Source organism: Habropoda laboriosa, unplaced genomic scaffold (assembly GCF_001263275.1).
Source record: "Habropoda laboriosa isolate 0110345459 unplaced genomic scaffold, ASM126327v1 scaffold65, whole genome shotgun sequence".
In the NCBI taxonomy this organism is placed as follows: Eukaryota; Metazoa; Arthropoda; class Insecta; order Hymenoptera; family Apidae; genus Habropoda; species Habropoda laboriosa.
This window is the reverse complement of record NW_017100254.1, coordinates 2,824,375-2,848,338: the sequence shown is the minus strand read 5'-3', so window position 1 is coordinate 2,848,338 and position 23,964 is coordinate 2,824,375. Positions and strand designations below refer to the sequence as shown.

Sequence of the window (23,964 nt, the reverse complement as noted above, 5' to 3'; positions counted from 1 at the left end):
GTAACCGATGAGTTCGCCACGGGTCTGCAACCCCTACTGGCAGAGGCAGGACACGACCCTTTTCGAATGAGGACGCATTGAGCAACGATGAGAGAGCAAGTACTCGTAGTAACACGGCGACTCGACGACTGGCGCCGCGTCGTCGAGCTCATTGGCTCTCTTTTCCGCCACCCCCTCTGAACCCGCTGACGCTTTGCTTCTCTTACGCTTTCTGTCTTACCGTGGTGGCTTCGCCTTTCCTACTTGCGACCGTCCATGGTCTCTTTCTTTCTTACCGGCTGGCGGCGTCCTGCCAGCTTCCCTCCCCCAAACTCTCACACACTCGCTCTTTCTCTCTGGCCCTCTCGTTCTTTTCGGATTCTGCGTTTTGGACATTGTTTGTACCGTTTTAGTGACGGCATCGTTGACGTTAATTCGTTCGTACAATTTTGTTTTTATTTTTCTCTTCCTTTGGTTCTTTTTTTCGCAATTGAATCGTGGAGATGCCAGCATTTCGTGATAATGACAAGAAATCTCCTGTCGCGAGAAAATGCCTACTCGCTTCTATTCGTAACTAAGGTAAGAAATTGTTTACGACTCGTTTCCGGGCTTTCCAAATCAGATGAATCTATTATCTCCAAGTTGTCGTTCTGATTATCCTATCGATCATTTTGTCGCGTGTCTTCGATAATATTGTTTTTGTAAATATACCTCGTTTTTCGGTTGTTCGTGAAAGATACGTATTTTTAATCATTCATAGCGATAATAGTAAAAGAACTAATAATACTGTATTAGTAATGTATTATATTGAATATTATTCTTGTATTTCCTAATACGTTTGAAACATACGTTTTTCCATCAAATTTGGACTAATGTTGTAAAACAACGCAGCATTCTATAATGTGATATAACAAAAGAGAATATTTTTACGTCTATTGACTTTACCATCTTTGATGCTTGGATTGAATATAATTCTTAAACTGACCGCTCTAAATCGTAGAGGGCATAACAAACCCTCTGGATTTTTGCACGATCGGTATTTCAGAATGTGAAACTATTCTATTCTATACATCATCTGTGGTTAAATATACGCAAGGCCTCAATGGTTATTTCTCTATTCAATGTTTCTCATAAAAGTTTCCTTATGTATCGACAAAGTCGATATGTAGGGTGAGGCGTCCAACTATACCACTTCGATAACTCAGTAATTAATGAATTTAACGAAAATTGGTTCAGACCAGTGTTGCATAATGGGAAACGTTAAAATAATCATTAAATAACTTTTAAAAATATTCTACCAATTAATGTACCAGAAATCTAACTGATGCTTTGAATATGTATCCTGAAAAAGACAACTAATATGAAAAAATCGAATAGTGTACTATGTATGTAGTCCCTTTCGAAGCATGCGAACCGTGCAACATTCATCCGAACCAATTTTTGCTAAAGTCATTACCAACGGAGTTATCGAAGTGATTACAGTTACGTGCATCATCCTATATATGCATATGTAACTGTGAATGCAGGCCATCGAGATGACGCAATTCTTGATTATTCGCGAGACAAAGTAATCGGAAACGGTCTAGTTCTCTCGCGTTTTTGCGCGTACGTGTATTCTATGTACACGTTTACACGTAAAACACGTATAGGAGCCACCTAAAACCCTTTTCCCCTTAATCCCGCCGTTCTGCATTTTACGTGTGTATCTCTCTATCCGGCCGCCGATTATTTCGAACCCTCTTTGGACCGTGTATTCGTGCTGTATTTCTCCGCTCTCAGGCTTTTCTCGATATTCCTGCGCATTGTCGTTCTTCTCGCGTCTCCCTATCTCTTTACGAACCACTACGGACTGTGTGTCGCTTTCTCTCTTCCTCTGTCCACAGAGTCGGGATGCAGTGCGGTCGACTTCCACTTGGTCGAGCGTGATCGAAATTGATCTACGCGGCACAAAAGAGTACCGACGGTCGGGACACTTCGGTCGGTCCGATAGCAAAAGAGTTAATTATAAAGAGGCGAGCGTCAAAATCCGATACGTTGTCGTAGTCGCTAAACGGCGTCGACCAATGAAGCCTTAGTACGCGCTTGCTTGATCGCGAACAGAACGCTGGCTGGTTTATCGGACGAACAGATCGATATGTAGCGGCAGATAGGTTAGGAGAGACGCTCGATTTCATATTAAAATAAAAAGCATAGAGTTCGCTTTTATTCCGGCCAGGATTATCCGTGAATCGGTGGATGCATAACGCTGATGCCGGTAAGTACACGTTTCATTGTGATTGTGAACAGTTTATACCGGTAGAGCTGTGAATAGAGTTCTCCTTTTTTACACGTGATGTTTACTAAAATCTGCCGGATGCGATTATACTTTTTCGCGAAATTTATCTGTTCAAGAATGAAATTTCGAACGTCGTGGTTTATTCTACTGTAGATGATTAATTTAGTTGTTAACTCTTAACATTGATAGTTTAATTTGTACGCTGTATTATTGGTACACGCACATATTGTTATTGTGTACATCTGTTACTTGAAATGGAAGAAGAGAATATAGGTTAGTTTAAAGCAAACGAGGTAAGCACTTGATTGATACTTTCAAAGGAAAGGATATTACATGATACTCGTTACGAAAAATTTATAAACAAAAATCTTTTTATTATTTGCACAGAACGAAAGAATGCACAATAACATACAAGAACAAAAGTTATCGAATTACGTAATCACATAGCTGATAGGTAAATGTTATGAATTTCAATCAAATGCGAAATAAAAATTGCACAAACTTAATAATCATAATATTTATTAGACTGTTTTATTATTTAATCTGATATAGGTTTTACTATAACTAATACAGTCTATATCATTCGGATAATATAGATCGTACTATAATTATGCAAGTAATATTGAAAGGTTAAGGAGAAAAAAAACAGGGAATATCCACTCTGCGTACTGGAACAAAAGAAGAAATGTCTCCACGTTTTTCTATTTTTGATTAGTGCAAGTTTGATACATTACAAGTGAGTGAGAAGTATGGTAAAATGCTAATCATGCTACCCTATTGTTTCATGTAACGTGTAGTATATTTCTACAGCAATTAATGACCGGATAAAAAAATAAAATATTGAAACTCACCGTGCTGTCCATGGTAAAACTTTGGTGCCTTCCAAGCTAATGCTCCTCAGTTCGTATTTGGATCTATGTCGAAGTGGTGAACCAGGAGCGGTGGTCGTATGGAGAACGTTCCTCATGCTCTTCGAGTTGGTTCCGGTGAGCGCGTGTCTTCTACCGGAAGTTCCCTCTCTGGTTGACTGGTTTGTCGATCTCTTCAAAGAACTCATCATTGATACGAAGATTCTTTTCTAACGTAGCTACTCTCACATTCTTTCGAACGTTCGATCATTCGAGGACTCTTTTCAAAGCAGAGAACCAGTTGCTGGAAGTTCGAGGCTGAACTTCCAGGTTAATATACATATCTCTCTACCCTTCCGAAGAATTCTATTCGAAAAAGTAACCAAACCTTCAAAGATGAAGTTGTCCACACTCATTTCACATTCGAGGTTGCATTTCAGGCTTTGTCGAAGACTCTTCGGAAAATTCTTTAGAGACGGTAAATAATAGAAAACTCTTTTTGAGGTCCCACATCGAATTTCACTTTATACAAGTCGTTCGTTTATTTAAGAAAAATGTAGAAAAAATTACTTTAAACTGTTTTATACTTCGGGTTTCTCTGCAAGCTCTCTCCGAGGAGAACTTTCCATTTAAACGATACTCCTTGATGATTAAATAGTGTTTCGTATGAATTGCCTTTTTTTACAAATTCTACAGAATGAGATCCCCATTGCGAGACAAACTTCTTCTATTATTAATCGAACTCCTCTTGCAGTTTCACGTTCAGATTCTTGGTCCACTCTGTGATTTCAGTTTCTATTCCAACAAAATAACCTGACTAAGGTAACAAAACAGTTCTAAACTGGTTTTCAAGTTTTCTTCAATAAACTCTTCAGAACGAGCTTTTCGTTTGAAGTACGTTCTTCAGGAATTGTACAATATTCCCCGTTAATTAAACTCTTTTCTAGGTTTCACGTTGAAATCCTTGGTCCAGCATGAACACATCTCTCTACGTGTAAGTCGTTCTTCTTCTCCGAAAACACTTCTGAATTGATCCTCATCTTGTAAACTCTTTCCAAAATGTCGAATTCAGTTGTAGAATAGGAGAACCTTTTGTAGAAAGAAAATTCTTTCGTGATCCTCTTCTCGAAGCAGCGTTCTCAATTAGCTGTTAACACTTGGAAGATTTTCGGTGAAAGTTGTTCGTGATCGAGACGATTGAGAGTGCTGGCTGACGGTTGTAGATCGAGGTCCTTGTTGTCGTTGTTGGTCGGACGGACAACTAAAGCGTCGTATTCAACCGGCAACCATAAATGACTGCGCCACCTTTCAACCCCACCATGCAGTGTGGTTCGCCACCATAACTGGCCGCGAGTGTCGTACCTTGTCAGCCCCACTCTCATCTCGTCTCTTCACCGATGCTCCGATCATCGGACGTTTTTCCCCGGCCGATACCCTCTTTTCAACTACGTGCTTCACTGATTCGGGATCGATCCACCGTGAGATCCACACGCTTGCACACCAAGTCGTCGATAACCAGCAACCACCACCTCCAGTTGTCCAATTCTTCTCAAGTATTTCAATTCGTTCGAGGACCGTTTATTCATACTTGCAAGAATACTATTATCTCGAGCTCTTTGGGTACAGAAAATTGACATAAGAAAGAAAATCTGTTTCTAGGTGAAAGTAGGTTTAGATTTAGTTTCTTAAGAATTGTACAGAGTTGAAGAAAACTACTAGATATTTGAAAATTTAATCATAGCTAATTGAAATATTTTAAGTATTTCAAAGGAGAACAGTTTTAGTAATGAAATAATAAATTTTGTTCAAAAGAGAGGCAACAGGGCTTGGAGATTACACTTTCCTTTTTCTTAGAAAATTGCTGAATTTCTTATAACGTGTTTTGTATAAGACGAGCATGCGTTATTAGCATCAATCTTAATCTGTCATTTATGGTAATGATATTACATATATATATATTAAATTACCTCTAAATAGATAGCTAGAGTTTAAGGCTCCCTTTCAATTTTCATAACTTTCCAAGTATCAGTGTCAGTGAAACATTTATGAATATTAATTTCAATCCATCAAAAAAGTGTCACAAAACTTAGGACTTATTTTCTTTTCCTCGATAAACAACTTAATTTCTCCCATGTGTTTTTCAGTCCTTAGTCATCGATTATGTTCCGAGTAACCACACATTGTAAGGCTTTCACTGTTTCCTTCGCAGCTGAAAATTAGCCCAAGGCAATTGTACCATTAAGCAAACTGTCACAAAGTTGGAAGTTTTCACGTTCTATTCGCCAGAGTAGTGGCACATTTTCCCAAAAATCTATTTTCTACAATTTCATTAAATACCAATTTGCTTCACCAATACGTACAAAAGAAGAAAAAGTTCGAAACTTCAATCTTCGGCCGATCCATAGATCGATCAATCGAACATCTCGAACTAAATCGAACGAACGTTCGTAGATCGAGGAAGGAGACGTAAGCGAAGCTTAACGGAACGATTTGTCTCTCAACATGTATTCTGAACATAGAAGGATATCCACTAGCCACGAGGTGTTCCCGAAACGTTATCAATCGGCGCGAGGATGAACGCAGGAATACGCGGGGCGCGATCGTGTCGTTTGTCGAAGACTGCTCTGCTCGATTCAGGGCCAAGATTATTCCGCGAACGGTGAAAGCAGCGCGGCGCGTGCGGAAAAACGCATGCGTCGCCCTCGCGACGCTCCGCGCCGATTCTCTTGCGTGGAGCGTTGTTTTCGGAAAAACAACGCCGCGACCGTGTCCTTTCTCTGTCACGCTCGATTACCGGAAATCGATCACGGAAACTCTTCGGCGCAGTAATCACCGACTACTTTTTTCTAACACCGTGGACCTTGCAAATCTCTCATTCCTATCGCTAATATTTCTCTCGAAAATTCAGAAATTTTTGGAAAATTACGTTCAATTCAATTCTACCGAACGGAGATTTCAACTTAAATTCTAACTAATTTTTTAAAAATTTCAAACCTTGAAGTTACCTTAACAATGAAATAAAAAAAAAAGGAATCAACGAGGATTGTATTTGCTATCCTAACGTAAAGATTACTTAAGTTATCGATATTTCCACAATTTTTTCTCATCTTGTACAAATAATTGACGGGAGAACCGACGATAAAATGTACAATCACAGTTTTAACAGGGAAAAGTTTGCTTTTAGCCGATCGTTCGTGTTGCAAAGCTGACCTTAAAATTCGAGCCAATTTTTCGATAGACGGTCACGTATATTGTAACAAGACGGTGGGATAAGAATATTTTGGAGGGACACTTACGACGACGTTTATGACCTGTGATCTACGTTCCTCTATCTGAGACGCTGGCAAAGCCAGCCTTGTCGGAATATACTTTAATAAAATCGCGATTACTAGAGTACAAAGATATAGATCGACGGTTTTTTGACGTCACTTATCTGCTGATTCCTCGAGGCACGAGCTTTTTGCGCTTAAACTAACTGGGTTGATTGCTTATACCGTTTATTCTTCTCCTCCAGCGAAGGCACCCGGTCAATCGTGAAAAACCTGCTACGATTATGCTACCTCTTTTAATCACTTCATTCACCTTCGATACATTTTACTCCCTATTTTACACCCGTTTATTTTCCCCTTCTTCGAGAAGGGGTCAAGTACGATTTACACTGTGGCAGAAAAACACGTTCGTTTCTTTCAAACGAATCATCGTCTGGAAGTACAGAGTACGTTAATTCCGTGCGTGTAAATTTCGGTATCGCGAGAACGAAACGTTTTATAATACGCGAGGAACTTTGAAATTTATACTCGAACGTCGAAAATGTTGCCTTCAACGTTTTTACATTCCGATAATTAATTTAAGCTGAGCGAAACGATGGAATCGGTTCGGCAGAAAATTTTCAAATTGTGTACGAATTATGAAAAATTGATATTTGAGAGGGAAAGATTAGACCTGAATGAGCATTTTTATTAAGCGAAATGGCACTTATAATATTAGGTGATAATGAATATGTATATACAGACTTTGAAATTCGAGCTTCAGTTACATGGTAAGAATTTCATTTAAAATCGATTCAAATGTAGATATATGTATATATATACATAATTTTCAATGGATTTCAGTTCGTTTTTGAAAATTTATTTTTTCATAAGATCGAATACAGTTTTTTCAACTCTGTCGGTAAAGAATTCGGTGAACTCCTCTGGTGAAAATACAAAATTCGTGATTTTCGAAAAAGAAAAAAAAAACAAAATCCCACTGCACAGAGAACGAGTTCAGTAGACCAGGACTAAAGAAGAAACATCGATATTTTCTTTCATAGTTTTAATACTCTCTTCGCGCTTAAATCTAACAGCTTCTTGATAACTTCTTCTTCTTCCTCTTCCCCAAAAAAGAAGAGCAACAAAGAAAAAGTTATTTTCTTTATGGATATCCTGTACATATTGCTCGGAAGATCTCGTCAATCGTTCGATACATCTTTCTTTCGTATAAAAAGGAAAGAGAGAGAGAGAGAGAGAAAAAAAAAGAAAAGAACAATGAACGAAGCGCGGAAAATTCTCGGTTCGGAAGAATTAATTGGACGGAAAATTATTTCGTAGCAACGATTACACTCTGTTAATACACCTAGATGTACACATTATGTGTCCCATTTTAATCTTTCCACGCGATTAGCTTTTGAAATTGTTGGTTATTCAAATAAGTGTTTCGTACCAGAGGTAATTTTCCCGGAGGACATGCCGTGACCCTTCCGGATCGAAAAGTGTTTCATCAGTTTCAAGGTTTTCCAGAATTTTTTAAACAGCTTTGTCGAAGGTAATTTAAGAAAAAAAAAAAGGAAAATTTCTCGATTTCAACAATTTCTCAAGTACCGAATTTTATTTGCAAGTATATTCTTATTATTTCATAGAGATCGCATTTCGACGATTTATAAATCATTCAAGTCGCGTTCAAGATTACTAATTTGGTACGAATAGAAATTTTCAATATTACCTACAATATATTTAGACTTTTGATATTTCACTTGAAACATTCGAATTCGTCTAATTTCGTTCGATCTTTGTACAATCTTATAACCGACAAGCAGCTCGTTTAATTTCTGTCAGAGACATTTCGTGATAATAACGAGCATTCAGTAGGAAACATTTATCCAGCTTGAAGTATCTCTCTCTTTTTCCGTATCGCGAAACCATTTCTCAAGCTGCACGAAACGATTAAAACGAACCACCCTCTATATTCTAGATCCTGAAACAGAAATAAAACAGTTCCAGCGCCGTACCGTTGAATCACGAATGACATTTTTCAGTAATCAACGATCCATAGAGTTACCAAAAAAAGAAGGAGAAAAGAAAAGACAAGAAAAAAAAGAAACAGAAAGTTCACTTTTCTTAAAACTACCTCGACGTAACGTAAAGCATAAAAAATATATAGAAAAAATTCATAAAAAATATCGTATAAGTGGAATTTTTATTTTTAGTCATTCGATCATTGACAACTGAATAGGGGGGGGGGGGGGGGAGTAGAGGAGGGTACTGTTCCCGTTTCACGTCTTATTTGTGGCTCAGGAGCTCCTTACATGCACACCTCGCGAGATACCCTGTTTTATAAGTACATAATTGCGAATAAACTATCTATTCACGTGTACGTAGCGTCGGTCGATATCTCTCCAGGAGCAGCAATACACGCTCCTATACGTATTGGGATACACGAAACTCTGAGAGAGAAGATTAAGTACGTCTTGAAGAAGGGAAGTCCTAGCTATTGTTTCAAGCGTATAACCCAGCACCGTATGTTTCATTACCTACTTAAACAGACTATTATCGCGACGCCACCACCGACCACCAACATTTAACACTTTCGCTAACTTCGTATACTGCCGCCATATTCATTCCTATTGTCCTTCGTCTTCGGTGCTGTGAAGGCTGCACCACACTGTGTATATCATCGAAGACACATTGTGATCTGAAACACCGTGATAACTCGATTGTGATTGTTCTCCTTTGCGATCTGTGGCAATTGAAATAGAATTTAAGACAGAGAGTAACATTTCTTCCGTGATTTCGATGAGAACTTCTTTCGATTTGATCGAATAAGTAGAATTTTAATTTTTGCTTTTTTTTTTTTTATTTAATCAGAAAGTTCGGGAGAAATATTTGAATTATTCGAATAATTGCTCGGTTTACTTATTTCGGTGAAATGAAGAAATAACTTTCCTTTGTGAAGAGGTAACGTTAACGTGGTTCGTTAATGGCGAGTCACGAGTATGCAGCAGGAAGCAAAACTTCCATTAAGTAGACAAGCATATTCTTTAGTTAAATATTAACCCTTTGCACTCCAAGTGCGCCTGTCAGGCGCAGACAATGTCTGCTGTTCTGTTCCAGGTATGCCTGCGGACACAGGCGAATTATAAAGCAATGTTAATTAATGATTTTGCTGTATATCGTACGAAATTAAATGCCTTTTAGTGTGCACGAAGTAAATACTTCTTTTTTTGCTTTGGTTGTTCGTCTGACGAGACATAAATATTATAATTAATTGGATATTATTGTTACCTAATTTTTATATCACCGCTAAGTGAAATTCGTCTCGAAATCATTTTTGCGATTATTATTTACACAGCTGTTTTCCGAGAATTCTAAGGAAAAATTGAAAAATCCCAAATATTTAATAGTGTAAAAGGGCAAAGGGTTGAATTAGACGGAAAATATCGGTAAATAAAAAAAATTTGCACTTCTAAATTAGAATATTGAAAAATACGAATTAACGTTCCAATCAAGATTTCCCAGCGAAAATGTTAAATATTATTGAAAATGTCATGGTGGTTTCCAATGATCGTAGAGATCCTCGACATATGCCATTCGGCCATCGATCGTTAGGAAAGCGAATTTTTTGCATGGTTAATTGTAAACTTACTTCGTTAACTTGTCACGAGTTAATTCCTATTAGTTATCGTTTAATTCGATCGTTTCGCCAGAGTCTACAGTTCCACTCGTTTCTTAATTTCGTTTCTCCTCGCTCCTTTCGATTTCTTCTACTTTTGAATAGGTTTCGAGTGGCAAGTGGAGAGAATGGCTGTCCGTTTCATCGACGCGTTGACTGTTTAACTTTCATGATAGATTAAAAAATGGTGTATGCACCGGTTCTTGATGTCTAGATGATCCGATTCAATTCCACAGTCAACGCTTCGATATTTATGAAGAGTACCGATCTGCCAAATGCAAGGAACTGGCAGTGAACGTTGACCAATCGTCCTTTGTCAGGACTTGCGTTACAATAAAACAGACCTTGTAAGCGTCGTGATTAATAAAGCAAGGGACAAATGAAGAAAAACGATGCCTGTCGAAAAGTTATCGTCGTATAGAGGCCACGAGTATTTCTTGCTCAAGGACCCATTTAGTTAAGCATTTCAATTTAGTAGATTGGAATTTGTACATTTTCGAACTTCGTACTTTCAAAGATACGTCGATACAGAAAATATCCAAACAATCCATTCGTTCAATGCTTACTCTCGATTACTCGCTTACTATTTGAAACAAGACTACTTACTTACGTACAAATTAATATCGAAAATGCAAGAAAATTCAGGGTGTCCTGTATCTAACCAATTTCAACCGTTTTTTCACATGGAATCGTAGAACACGGTGAAATTTACCGTTCCTTGACCATTTAATATTCACGACCTCTACTACAATCCATCAATCAGATTCCTCGTTTTCGATTCCAGAAAGAATGCTCTCAGATTTGCATCTCCGGTTCAGAGTCATCGTGGAACCAGTTCGAGCTCCTCTGGCTCTCCACGTGCACACTGTTCAGCTCCCTCTCGATGTATCGACTCGATTTAGTAGCCGGAGAGCCTTGTCTGCGATCGTCGAACGCTGCTAGAACCTCCAAACGATCGTTTCTCCTCACTACTCTGGGTGTAGTCTCCACAGAGCTTGTCCCTTCCTCGTCAGCTGCCCAGGGTGGGAGATCAAGCATCCCAGAGGGGATTCCCCAGTGTTCGGTGAACTCTGAGCCACTTCTAGCCAGGCTAGGCTGGCTCAGGGATCTCACTAGCGAATCTGCTCCCTCGAACGAACTCAAACTCGTCAGGTCATCCCTGTCAACCCTGGCGAAGTCTCTCACAGTCATCTCTGACATGGACCTTACGTCCACCTCACTAGCGCCACCTGTGCCTCTGTGACTTGATCCTAATCTTCGTAGTCGATTCGACTGGCCCACTGTTGTACTCGACTGAGACATCTGCAATCGGTGGCTCTGGGTGCGAGTAGAGCTTCCTCCATCGCTTTCGTATTCGTACAGTGTAGGCAACGAGGATCTTCTGGACCTGGTGTCCCACTCGGAGGACTTGGACCTCTTGTACCTAAGTCCGTGATTCTTTCCATGAGTCGAAGATGATGTGGAGCCTGGATGTGTCGAAGGAGGACCTAAAATTCGTATAATCACATCCCACTTTGCCGGTGGGAACAAATTCGTGTATCTTGCGTCTTTTCTGATTAATTCGTAATCCTCCTTCACCACAGCCTCGGTTAACAGGGTCCTCAGAGTGCTATTTGTGGTGATAATCTCGCGCCATTTCGCTCGTTCGTCCTCTGTGAATTCGGTGGCGTATCGTGGGTCCAGCACGCGGGACAATCTACTGAACCAATCCGTTTCGTCGACGGAACGATGGGTGACTGGAGGAGGAGGTCTGCAGGGTATCTCAGCTCTGGTGGTATAAGTTGGCTCGATGTTGATATCAGGTTCCTCGTCGACAGCCACGTCAGCCTGGTTTCCTGTAGGTTCGTTCGTGATCGTTAGGTTCGAGTTGGAACTGACGTCTGAAAAGTTCTCCCATTCTGGAGGAGGAGGTGGCAGATTCTCCTTGGGGTAGTTTCTGATGGTCACGTCCCATTTGGGGTTCGGTGGCGGTGGTTTAGCTCGATATTCAGTCACCTGGCGACGATGTCGTTCTACGTCTTCGATAGTCTTCTTCTCCGTCACTGTCTTCAAGAATACATCATCCACTTCGTGAGTAGTGATCTCTGGACGCCTGGGAGCAACTACCTGTGGCTCTACCAAAGGTTCAGTCACTTCTTCGCGGAATAAACGATGCTCGCGATGCTGTACAGCTGTGTGAGTGGTAGTGACAGTGGGGACAATTGGAGGAGGTGGAGGAGGTGTCGGTGCCAGGATGCTGGCCACTCTGTACTTGGCGTGTGTGTGGTCCGTCACTTCCGTTAGAGATCGCGTTTCCGTTAGTTCGGTGTTCAAGGAGGTCAAAGATCTAGGTCTACGAATCTCGTGATGTTGAAGAGGAAGAGGAACTTGTTCCACAGGAGAAGGAGATAGAATTTGGTCTTGAATCAAACTGGTGCTGGTCGTAGTCTCCCTTTCAGCTTGTTTCCTCAAGATTCTCGAATAAACAGGCGGTGTTTGCTGTCTGGAGATGGTGGATGTGGAAGAGGTTGCTCCAGGAGGTCCATGGAGTTCAGGAACATAGGAGAAGGTAGTCATCCTGGCTGGAGGACTTTCCAGACTGCGAGTTAGACTGCACTCCTCTTTCTCGAGTATGGTGGTCAAGTTTCTCTCCAATGCGACACTTGCAACGTCGGATTCTGATGGTAGAGGGCTTGGTGGAGGGGGCGGTGCTCTCTTCACCCGCATCTGAACATCGAATTTCGGTTCCACTGTTCCTGCTACCATGTGGCGTGGAACTCCGCTTCTGGAAGCGTTTGCAGCTGTCATGGAGGATGTTTCCACTTCAGCGGCAACTGTCTCGGAGTAGAGGGAGCTTGTAGTGCGCATCTCTTGACGCTGATGTGTCTCGTGATGGACGAATGCTTTGTTGTCGTAGGAACCGGCTGAGGAGACAGGTAACGAGGGTTCTTCGTCCACCTGTAAGAACAAATAAATTCGATTTTCAACGATTGGGAAGTTTTATCTATAAAAATATCTTCAGGACTGCGTCTGAAGTTTCTCTGTACATCTTTTTCACCTCATTGCAGATTTGTTGCGTACATTCGTTATTGGGAATTGTGAAAAATGGATGGATTGTATCGACGGACTCACCTCGGAGCTCTCGCTCGGATAATCGCTGGGTAACGAGTGGTCGATCATTAAGTTGGCGTCGCTGCCTGTAGTAGAGGGAGGTGCATGCAGAAGTGCGTGAGCTCGGGGTATCTTGAGGCCCTCGAACATGGTGATATTGCTCAGGGAAGACGTAGAGAGTTTCGTTATCTCGGAGCCTGAGCCACTTCCGAATGGATGTCGGTGGATCACGCGAACGTTCCTACGTTTCAGGCACATGTACGAGCAACCGAGGCCAAGCAGCAGCAACGAAAGGAACAGGATCGCGCAGATAATCAGAAGAATTTGGAATCCCTTGAGCGGTGGCTCGGGTAACGGTGCAGGCGCCAGCGTAGCCAATCTAAAAATTATTTATACCAATTTGGTATCTTTTCCGGGGATGTTCGTGTTGATTCTTCAGCGATCAAGCAACGTAAGAGAGCGTATATTCGAGAAAGGGGAATTTCCTGTGTTTGTTGCGATGGGATAAGAAGTAAATTGGTTCTTTTTCGCCTGTTAGAAACTCACATGCTAGCGGGAGGAGCAGGTGGTGCAGGCGCCACAGGAGGAGGGTATCTGCAAACTATCGTAATAACTTCGTCGCCGTCCATTTCTAGGCCAGGGTGGAAGCGAACTACAACGTTGTTCGTGAACACGCGTTGAGGATCCTGCCTCGTGCCGCATCCTACAACATCAATGGATATTAAACGCTTCTGAGTAGTGCTGAAATATCCACTTTGATTTCAGGTCAACTTTAGTCAACTTTTAGTCGTTGTAAAAACTTTCGAGCTAACTTTGAGAGAGCTTTTTGGCTGACAATTAGATGAGTAAAACTAGATTTAGCTAAGTTTGGCAAATCTAAAAGTCATGGTGCATGGTTTTAGAAATGTGACCAGAGTTTATTTAACAGTTGATGAAGAAACTATGTTCATAAAATTGTAACAATAAACCATTATACCGTTCATTCTATTCTTTTTATCGGATCAGCTTCGGGACTCTATTGTTATGCCGTGCATATTGGTTGTTTGTTTTATTTCCGACGAACGACGCGTAATTTACGCCAAGTTTCCTTCTTTTTTTTTCAAATGTATCTGCTAGATTTTCTCTGGTTAAAGCAGAAACTCTACGTGTTTTTGCAGTTTAAGGTCGCTCCTGTAATTACAGTTTACCTCAGTTTTGCGGTTTCACGCATACGGAGACTGTGAAGAAGAAATAGAGAAGTATCAATAATATTGAACAATGATCAAGATTCAAAAGTGATCTCAACTTTAACCATAGATAAAAATACTATGCAAGGTATAAACTTCTCTTATCACACTTTATTCCAAAAGAAAAAAAATGTGTACAAATTCCTGTCTAATAAATCCTAGAAAGAATGCAAGAAAGAGAGAGAGGGAGAGAAATCATGTTCACCTTTTAAAGGTAGTTCCAACTTGGCACTGGTCGAACCTCGTCCTTTGAATATGCAGGCGCTGTTACGATCGAAATCAGCGTAGGCGACGCCGTAAAACGGTTCCTCGAACTTCAATTCAACCTGCATGCTGCCTTGGCTACAATTCAGATACGCCTTCGTGCGATTCAGAAATATCATCGACGAGATGTCGTCCAGTTTGGTCACCTTGCCGTTCAGCACGGTGCTCGGTGGCAAGCCTGGTTGATATTCGATGCTGTTACCTTGCGACGCATAATTGCTCTGCGACAGCACTACCGGAAGTGCTGTGCAGAGCATTGTCAGCAATCTTGGCAGCATCTGGAAAGCGAAAAAGATTTACTTTAATCGAAATAAAAAATTCTGTATTCTTGAAATAACGGAAAACATCAAAAGCATCCTGTGTCTTATCAGAATAAAAAGAAAAACAGTGACCTTTTTTCATTTTTAATCGTTACTACAACTTCAGTTTTTGTTACGTGCTCTATAAATTCTCTTTGTCTTACGTTTCAATTATCTATTTACATTCGTTAAAGCAACATTTCATTAAAATTAGCGTGTGGCTTTCCTTTGAACTGCCTTTTTATGTACATCCATTCAGGAGGATCTGATTTGCATACAAAGCGGACCACGTGTTGCTCGTTGTTTGCTATAGTATACGCCGGATTATTCGCGAGTACGGTAATAGTTCTAGTTCTGCGTGTAAATAGTGATGTTCCTGGATGATGTGTACGCGTATGATTCACTACTGTCGTCACCAGGGCTGAATTTACCTTGCCACGTGCAAGCATTAGCATTTTCTGCGCTGATCCAATAGGATGACGAACGACAAACAAGGAAGAATATTTTAAGTCCAGTCACTTGTCAATGATTAACTCGAGGATGACTTCTGAGTTAACTGTTTAAGTAAGCTGTGTATATAACACTTTCAGTATAGCGAAATGTCGATTCTTGAAGTGATTTAATGTTAGGTTAGGTTAGGTTGAATTTTTATTGCGTTTTCTACTGCTTTCGAAAGTATGTTCTTGAAACGTTTCGCTAAAATTGGAAACAGTGTTGTAATTAAATTTTAGACATCAAGTTTAAGTTTGATGTTCGTTAAACGAAAAGCAAAGAGTGCCAATTGATTTTTCAAGTAAATGAACGAATGTAGGCTTTGTGAGATATTAATACCTGAAAAATTCCAGGTAATTACGTCTCGCACCGCGCTTTCTTTGAATCCCATTTACGGTACATCTGTCGGAACTCATCATATACATAAGTTTATCATCACTTCTTGGATAAATGACTATTAAATTCTCATTCCTTAGAACATGTTGAATCACGGTGTGAAAGAATTTTTCACTCCTGATGAAAATCAAAATTCGCCTATTTTTAACGTTGTTCTTTAGTTCTCTCGTTCATTCTGGAGCTGTTCAGAATAGTAACGGTCAATTCCCGGAATACCTACCTCCCTCTCAAGTTGCCCAGATTTGAGAGAGGCAGTGCTGTAATACTAATAGCGAAAATATCATTGCATTTAATGAAATGTCGCGGAGTTGTGTGATTTGTTAGCGGTTATGTGTAAAGGGAGCATTTACGCGGCATATAACGGTGCGCGCGCATCGAAGCGTGGCAGAACTTTCGTTCGCGCGTGCGCACGAGAGTCTAGCTGAGGGTTTCGGGGATAAGGTAGGAAGTATCGAAGCGTGCAAGTTGCGCAACATTTCCATTACAAAGCACACGAGTGGTGTCGCGTCATCTAAACGCGATCTAGGAACACGCAACACGGAAGAAATTTGATCCTTTAATGATCGTCATTCCGCGTGCACGGATAAACGTTCATCTTAGCTCGTGACCCTCGTGAAAAACGGTCCTTCTGCTTGCCGACTTTCTAGTTAGTTTGTTACCCTCCTCCTCCTCGAAGAAGGTATGAGAAGGATGTTGCGGATGAATCGCGAGGAGTTGGGATAAGGAAGGACGCTATGCATACTAACCACTACTTTTTCACGTGTAAAAATGTAATTTGACCAGTGTTAATCATTCGTCAGTTAGAAATTGAATCTGATGAGTATGCAATTAACACTTTAAGTGTCACGTCACCCATAGGAACGATTTCATTAGGTATTTATAAATATATTGAACGAAAAAAACATAACCTCATTTTTGTAGTGCACTGAATATATATTTAAATGGAAATGATATTAAAAATTACATTAATTTTGAATAATTTTGAAGAATTTTTACTTCCATTCAATATCATTTAATTTGTTATGCGTCATTCTGCATTTCTTTTTCCTCTTCCATAACGAGTTCATGTAAGAGTTCTTCGATGTTTTCGCTTGTTTCCTAAATTTCTGAACTTGAGTCACTCTAATCAGAACTTGATAAATTTGAAATAATTTTATATGAAAAATTCAAAATGACATTGTCACGCCAATTTCTTCTTTTGCAAAATTCTATTTATATACAAAATTCACATGTTGGGAAAGAAGGAAAATTTTTTGGAATTTTTATTACACTTACGTTTATTGCTTTAGCTGCGCAAATATTTCAATCTCTTCCCCTTGTCCCTCGATTCTGCCTCGCTACGGCAATCACATGCCTGTGATCTGAAAATGCAAGCGAATAATTTCATTCTTTGTTATTCATTGAACTAGTTGATATAAATCTGACCGATTGAACTAGTCTGCTGTACTTAAAATATTAGAAATAGAAAAAAATTTTCAAATTTTACATTCGAACAGCTTGCAGTTAGCTTCAATTATTCCTCTTTTATTTGTAGATCGTTCCATGATTTAGAGAGATGAAGAATGACGCGATATCGACCTCGACTGTTTCCTGTCCTGTGCTCACCTACATGCATGAACTATCACTCCTCGCAGAGACCTCGACCGATTCTTTCAGCTTAACGTGGCGTGTGTATGTGTGATAACAAACATTCCGAAATATCGTTTAAAAAAAGAGAAGCAAAGGAAAAGGAAAGAATTTGGAGAAGTTGAGGAAAAAATGATATCAACGTTTAAATAAACACATTTATATCTGACCGTATCATAATAATTGTCAATATTTGAATTTATATACATACATTGAAATTTTACTTATAGTGAGAGATAAAATTCTATGAAATAATTGAATAATTTTAAAGTATCTCAAATTATAAGTAAAGCAACGATTAAATCTGTCTATATTAGCATTTTTAAATATCACACACACACACCAACCAAAGTACACAGAATTTAGAAATATCAAATAAAACAATTTTAAACTGCCTCGAAAATAGTGGGAAAAAATTTCGTAAAGTAAAAATTCGCGAAACAATATAATATCGCATATCACACATGTAAAACGTGAGGAAGGAGGCAATAAAGCGTTCTCCAAAAATTCTCATAAAGCTCCCATTCTCATATATGTATATTCTCTCCTTTCCTTTTTATCAATCTTTCAAAAGCATTCCAAGCAACAATTCTCATACCTTTCAGCCTAGCTTTCCCAGTGAAATTGCACTGGAATTTGTGTGACTTCTGCAGCTAGAGCTGAAGTTAATATCGGGAACGAAAGATGCGTCGACCTCGCGCTATTATCGAGAAGAAACAATCGTGGGAGTGGTGTATCACGACATTCCACGTTCGGATCGTCAATTGCGACCACGTACACGCAGCTCCTACACGAAAAATGCGTGTAGAATCGACGTGCCGACTTAGAACGTGATCAACAAGACGATTCCTGACAGTCGCGACGCCTTTTCTTCGAATAACTCACTGGACAATTACACGGTGTACTGAATACATGCGATCAAATTCATATAGTATACCATATTTTATTCATTTTTTTAACAGTGCTAACCCATTCTTGATCATTTTTACGAATTTGTCTAACCTTTTTCCACCTGCTTACCAAACCTGTAAATTATTCATGAGAAATGTGAAACAGAGATATATTTCCAACACTTCGTGTAGAAATAATTTAGTGCGTTTTAAATTCGCTGAAATATCACATTCACTGGTAGTTATTACTAGCATTCAGTAATACTAACTTCACCGTTTCGCTACGATAACCTTGAAAATAAGAATGTCGAATGCACGCACCGCGATAAGTTTTACAAATACAGAACACAGGATAGTATATATTATATAAATATCTAAACGGTTTTTTCAAGTACACAAATTTTAATATTTACATTTTTCACTAGATTCGATTGGAAAGTAACAAATACGTAGAAAAGTAAAAAAAAAGTTGTATTATTATTGTATTAATGTTGCAAGAACCTGTTTCATTATTTATATCACTCCGTATAATGTTTAAAAATATTAACAAGGACAAAAGTAACTAGAAATTTTTATGATCAATTTTCAAGGATAAAACGCAAAATGTAAATTTCGCCTTGTTTTGCGCAGGGCAGTAGAATATATTGGGCCGGTTTTCTACAATTGCAAACACACTATGTACATGAGAAAAATGCGTGAATCTAACCGTATTTCTCATTACGCTCACGCGCAAACGTTCGGAAAGCTTCCTTTTTTAGAGCAGATCTTAGGCTGCCGTTATGAATACCGTAGGAGCACGCAAGGCGTTCCGTAAATGATATGCAACGCCAGAAGGGAAATAAACCCGAGAAAAATATCGATTCGTCGGAAAAACGAAGATGGTGAACGTGCAATAAGAGTGACGTTAACAACCGGCCCGGTTGAAAGTCTACGAGACAGACACCGAGCCTTTAAAGTCGAACCAGTATCTGAAGGAGACAACGACGTCGTCTCGTTGCGCAAACACTCTACTTTCACTGGCCACGACGCACACGCGAAACACTGGCTCGTGCATGCGCTCTGTGCCCTTGCACGATCCATGCTGCAAATCGATGGAAACGTGCTTCTACAATTTCGTATTCATATGATTCGCTAAAGGTATTTCTTTCTGTACATTTTTCTTTATTTCATCGATTGCTGAGTAGACCTAGTGCTGGGATGAATTTCAAATAGGTTTTGGTAATGTTTAATAGTAACGACAGCTACAGAAAAATCGCGGTAACCTCAAAATTACGCGATAGAAAACTACGACGTCACGAACACTTTTTATAAAGCAGGCACAGAGAGAATGGTGTAGAATCGATTTTTCTGAGCGATCGATCGATCGAATTATCAATAACTATCTTCAAGCAAATATTTTTCATAAATGCTTCGGAATACAGATGTGCATATGTGTTTAGACATTTGATCAAGATATATTCTTGTTACTTCTTGTTTAATATTTACGTAGTTTTATTTTACATCGCATAATGTTCGTAACAGGTATTAAATACATATATAAAGTTGTGCCACGCCGAAAATGCTAAATGGAACGGCAATTAAATCTGAAGGTTGTAGTGAAAGTTTTACGCATTGTGGAACGATCAATTCGGCAATCAGGTTTTTATACGGTTTCATTTTTATCCTCTCAAGTAATAAATGAATAAAATTCAATATTAATTTTGGTATTTTATTGCAACACGTTATATAAATTTTTGAATATTTCGAAGTGCAGCGGTATAAAATCGCAAAGTTCAAGTGAAAATTTGATTATATAATTTCGTATGTTCCGATTACACAACAAGATTGTTACAGAGAAATTTTCACAGTTTGGTGCATTATGCGTGCAAGATATGTACTCCAGAAATATTATTTAAAATATGTGAAACACATGTACTTTCATGTACGCTTCACTCTATTAAAACAATCAGACAGGAAATTGCACGATTCAGATTCTAAGAAGAGAGCACTTAAGATCACTGTCACGACGTGAACGTGAGGCAATCCTTCTGTACTATAGTATATGACTTTTGACAATTGCTCATTGTCAAGGTAAACGTTCGTGCTGCGAATTTAAATAACTTTTCCTTTCAAGAAAGTTTCGAAGAATGCACTTTATTTGGAGAATGGAAAATACATATAGTAAATATTTATAATTTCATCTACATATAATATTCTTTCTTTATCAAATTTATAATTTAAGCGTGTTAAAAATACAAGAACTTTGTGCGATAACTTCACTGTAAACGATTTTATTGGTTTTATGTTGCATTCCACTGTTATTTTACCTAAACTAATTTATAACAAATCCGTTAAAAAGATATTAATTTCAGGTCGATGAAGATAACTTACAGTGATAATTCAAAACAATCTCAATAATGCGAGGAAAGTAAGAGAAGAATCCTTGTTATGCTACATCGGCTGAAATTGCAGAAAACGCATAGGCGTAGGATCGTCGAGTAACAGTTCATTGTTCGATCACTCGTTATATAGTACTCGTTATACACAAGTACACATAGATTCGCAATGTTCGAAGAAAGTCGATATTTTCATTTTGATGAAAACAGCCACCGTGGTTTCGATATATCAAGAAAATCACGAAAATCGAACGATCGAATCTAACGGGTGTAAGAAAATCCATGGAACGAAATATCGAAGCGTTGGTATCGAACACGGTCCGTGTTTCCATTTCTAGCTGCAGCTAGAATTGAGCAAGCGGCAGGCAGCCGTGCCTTGTACCAATGACGTCATCCCCGGCGGATCCAAGATGGCGACTCGCGTGTGTTTGCCAGGCAAAATCGGCTAGCGGCCGCGAGCAGGACCGGTTTTCGACGGGGGGCGGGACCCGGACTCGGTCGGCTCGTTTATCCGCGCGGTTTCGTCGTTTTGCGGCCGAAATGTAGAAGCTGCGAAACCTCCGCGGACCTCCACGACGCCTCGTGTTCCGTATAATAGCGAGACACACGCACACGGATTCTTGCATCCAGTGCCGGACCAACCGGATCGTTTTTCTCAACCGTTTCAGTGAAAGTAATTAATTCTTCTACGCGACACAGCTACTTTCCATCCAAATGCACATCTCAATAGCGGAGACACTGTTAAGATGTACAATGGTACGCTTGATAACAATTTCTAAAGAAGTACATAATTCGTTCTCTTTCCTCAACGAGAGTCTCTTATAGCTTGGATACTTGGTCGAATTAACCTCTCGATTAATTGGACATTCGCAGCAATAGTTTATTCGAATTTTTCAAGAAAGTGAAAAGCGGCATGGAAAATCCACGAATCATTGCCAGCTAGGAATTAGAGAGAGGGAGGCAGCGAGAGAGGAGGGAGAGTGACGTTTGGAGGCTCACGCGGAGGCGTGAGTCGAGTGTCACGAACGAATTCAATGGCAAAACTTTCGCGGCTAGATTTTTGATCTACGTGGGTGGATGCCGTCATCTACGGGGACGAGCCTGCTTTTTTTTTCCAATGAACGTGCGCACGCAGCCGTGTCGAGGCGCTGAACAATCCTTACTGTTCTAGCATTCGAAACTATTCACGTTCGATCTTGTACTGACGTTTCACTGCTGTTATCCCGAATATAGGTATAGGTTAAAAGACCATTTAGACAGATTCTAGTTTTCTCTGACAATGTTGCCTCGAAATACACGTAGTATGTAATAACGTAGTTAACGATGGTGAGAAAACAGCAATGTAGGATAGTCGTGTGTACGTAGATAGGGAAGCGTAACAGGTGGTTTCTCGTACCTTATCTTTGTGTGCGCGTTGGATGCGGTTGTCCGTGGCACTCGCGAGGCTCACTGAGCGGATGGTACGCCCCTGAATCGGAGGTTTGCACGCGCAGGTAAATATCGTCCAACGCGATCGCGCGGCCGCGACTGAACTCACTTTCCAGAGGCGGCGTTTTACCTGCGACAGGAGAGACCTCTTAACACAGCCAGTTCGAGCGGTTCTTCTCTCGAGCGGTCTCCCCTCTCTCTTTCTCTTCACGCTGCCTTCTTCGTTCTGCCAGCACACGCACAGAGAGACGCAACTCGCGCCACTCGCTTCCTTACGGCTATCCTTCCTGCCTACCCACCAACCACCCACCTATTTACGCCTGCGAGTGCGTGGCCTTATGTCGCGCTGCAGGACCTCGTTCAAGTTGCATGCTTTTGCTACAGCTCCTCTTCGCTTGCACGATTCCATCTGAATTCCGAATATCGATGTTGCCCTCTCTTCTTTCGCTGTACAGTCTGCTTCTCAACTGTTATACAGGGTGTCATGTAACTCGGTGGTACAAGATGCTGATCTTACATGATTATACATATTTCTACAACTCGACGGATTTCACCTGAAATTTTCATTATTTCTATTTTTGTTCGTGTTAATCCTATTCGATAATCGAAGGTTACACAAGTAGCAGAATGTTCACATTTCAAATAGTTCATTTTAGTACCTTACTCTTAAAGTGGTTATTAGCTTATAAATTGTTGAAAAACCTTCCGATCGTTCAGACATGTTATGTAATAAATGCAAGTATGTGACTAATGTTACGTTACCTGGCAAAAAATAAGAGCCTACAATTTCATCTCAGAATTGTAACAAAATCTGTACACAGATATGAAGTATACCGAATCAAGTAAATGTAAATGACCGCCGTAATGCGTAAATGGCGTCCATATACATCACCATATGGTACAACAGTGGCCGTCATGTTTCGCAGATTATTCATATAAAAACCGATGAGCGATTTTAAAAATGTCAAAGCGTGAACGTCGAGATAGAGATTTTGAAAGCGAAACACGCTTCTCTTTTCAGATCCGTCCCAGCCTCGTTCATTGTCGTGGCTCTCTGTGTCCGGTTTTGCATACGGCCGTAAATGGCAAGCTGAAGACCTTGGACACCCACATCCGAACTTTCCATCTCTTTCTTTTCTCTCTTCAGAGAAAAGGAAAGAAAGAAAAAGAAGAAATACGTACATTTGTCAAATTGTTTCGCACGCTCTATACAACTGTGCAATAGAAATTGTAAAAACTTCTATCGAGGCTCCCAATAAACTACTTGCAAAGTTTCCAAAAAGAGATCGGAATTTTCGAGTTACCGCAGCTCCCTTGTTAGCTCGAAGTACTCGCATGTATGAACAATGGAACTCGAAACGTAACGAGTTACTCAACACGTTTAACCTTCCACGCTGGGGAAGGGGCGCGTAGAGAAAGTTCGAAAAAAAGGGAAAAAGAAAAGAAAAACAGAAAGATCGATCGGTGAGCAATTACCATAACAGGATCCTAAGGAGGGGGAAGAATGATACTAGAACGTAATTGACACGAAGAACTGCCTGGACAAACGGCGTGGACAGTGAAAGGATATAAAGGATCCTTTAAATGCCAGTGCTCTCGATCAGATTACGCAGAAGGAACGCGCCTTCACCTCCGCCTCCTTTTTCAGAGCCGCTGGTGTTTCGCGAGTGTGGCCAGCACTGTTGGCACCGATGGACCGGTTGCTCGTGCTTCCGAATATGGCCACGATCCTCTTCTCTCGAATCTGTATACACGGAACTCAGCCAAAATCGCAAGCTTCCGATGATAATCTGGCTATCGGTATACAGGGTGTCCTGAGAAATGTCCTTTTTCCTCAGAAATTCCGGTT

At 40.1% G+C, this 23,964-nt stretch overlaps 1 protein-coding gene across 2 annotated transcripts; it reads right to left on the bottom strand.

Moving 5' to 3' along the window:
• Window positions 1–9,782: 9,782 nt before the first annotated feature.
• LOC108572499 lies at window positions 9,783–17,085 on the bottom strand. 2 transcript variants are annotated; one of them, XM_017934750.1, is made up of 5 exons: window positions 17,072–17,085; window positions 14,551–14,887; window positions 13,666–13,822; window positions 13,141–13,498; window positions 9,783–12,966 (listed from the first exon to the last, which is right to left on the bottom strand). In XM_017934750.1, the coding sequence occupies exons 2-5, from the start codon at window positions 14,885–14,887 to the stop codon at window positions 10,825–10,827; spliced, it is 2,994 nt and encodes a 997-aa protein (XP_017790239.1). In that variant the 5' UTR covers window positions 17,072–17,085; the 3' UTR covers window positions 9,783–10,824. The 2 variants fall into 2 exon arrangements, with proteins under 2 accessions (XP_017790239.1, XP_017790241.1); XM_017934752.1 differs by lacking the exons at window positions 14,551–14,887; window positions 17,072–17,085 and adding an exon at window positions 14,096–14,228.
• Window positions 17,086–23,964: the final 6,879 nt, after the last annotated feature.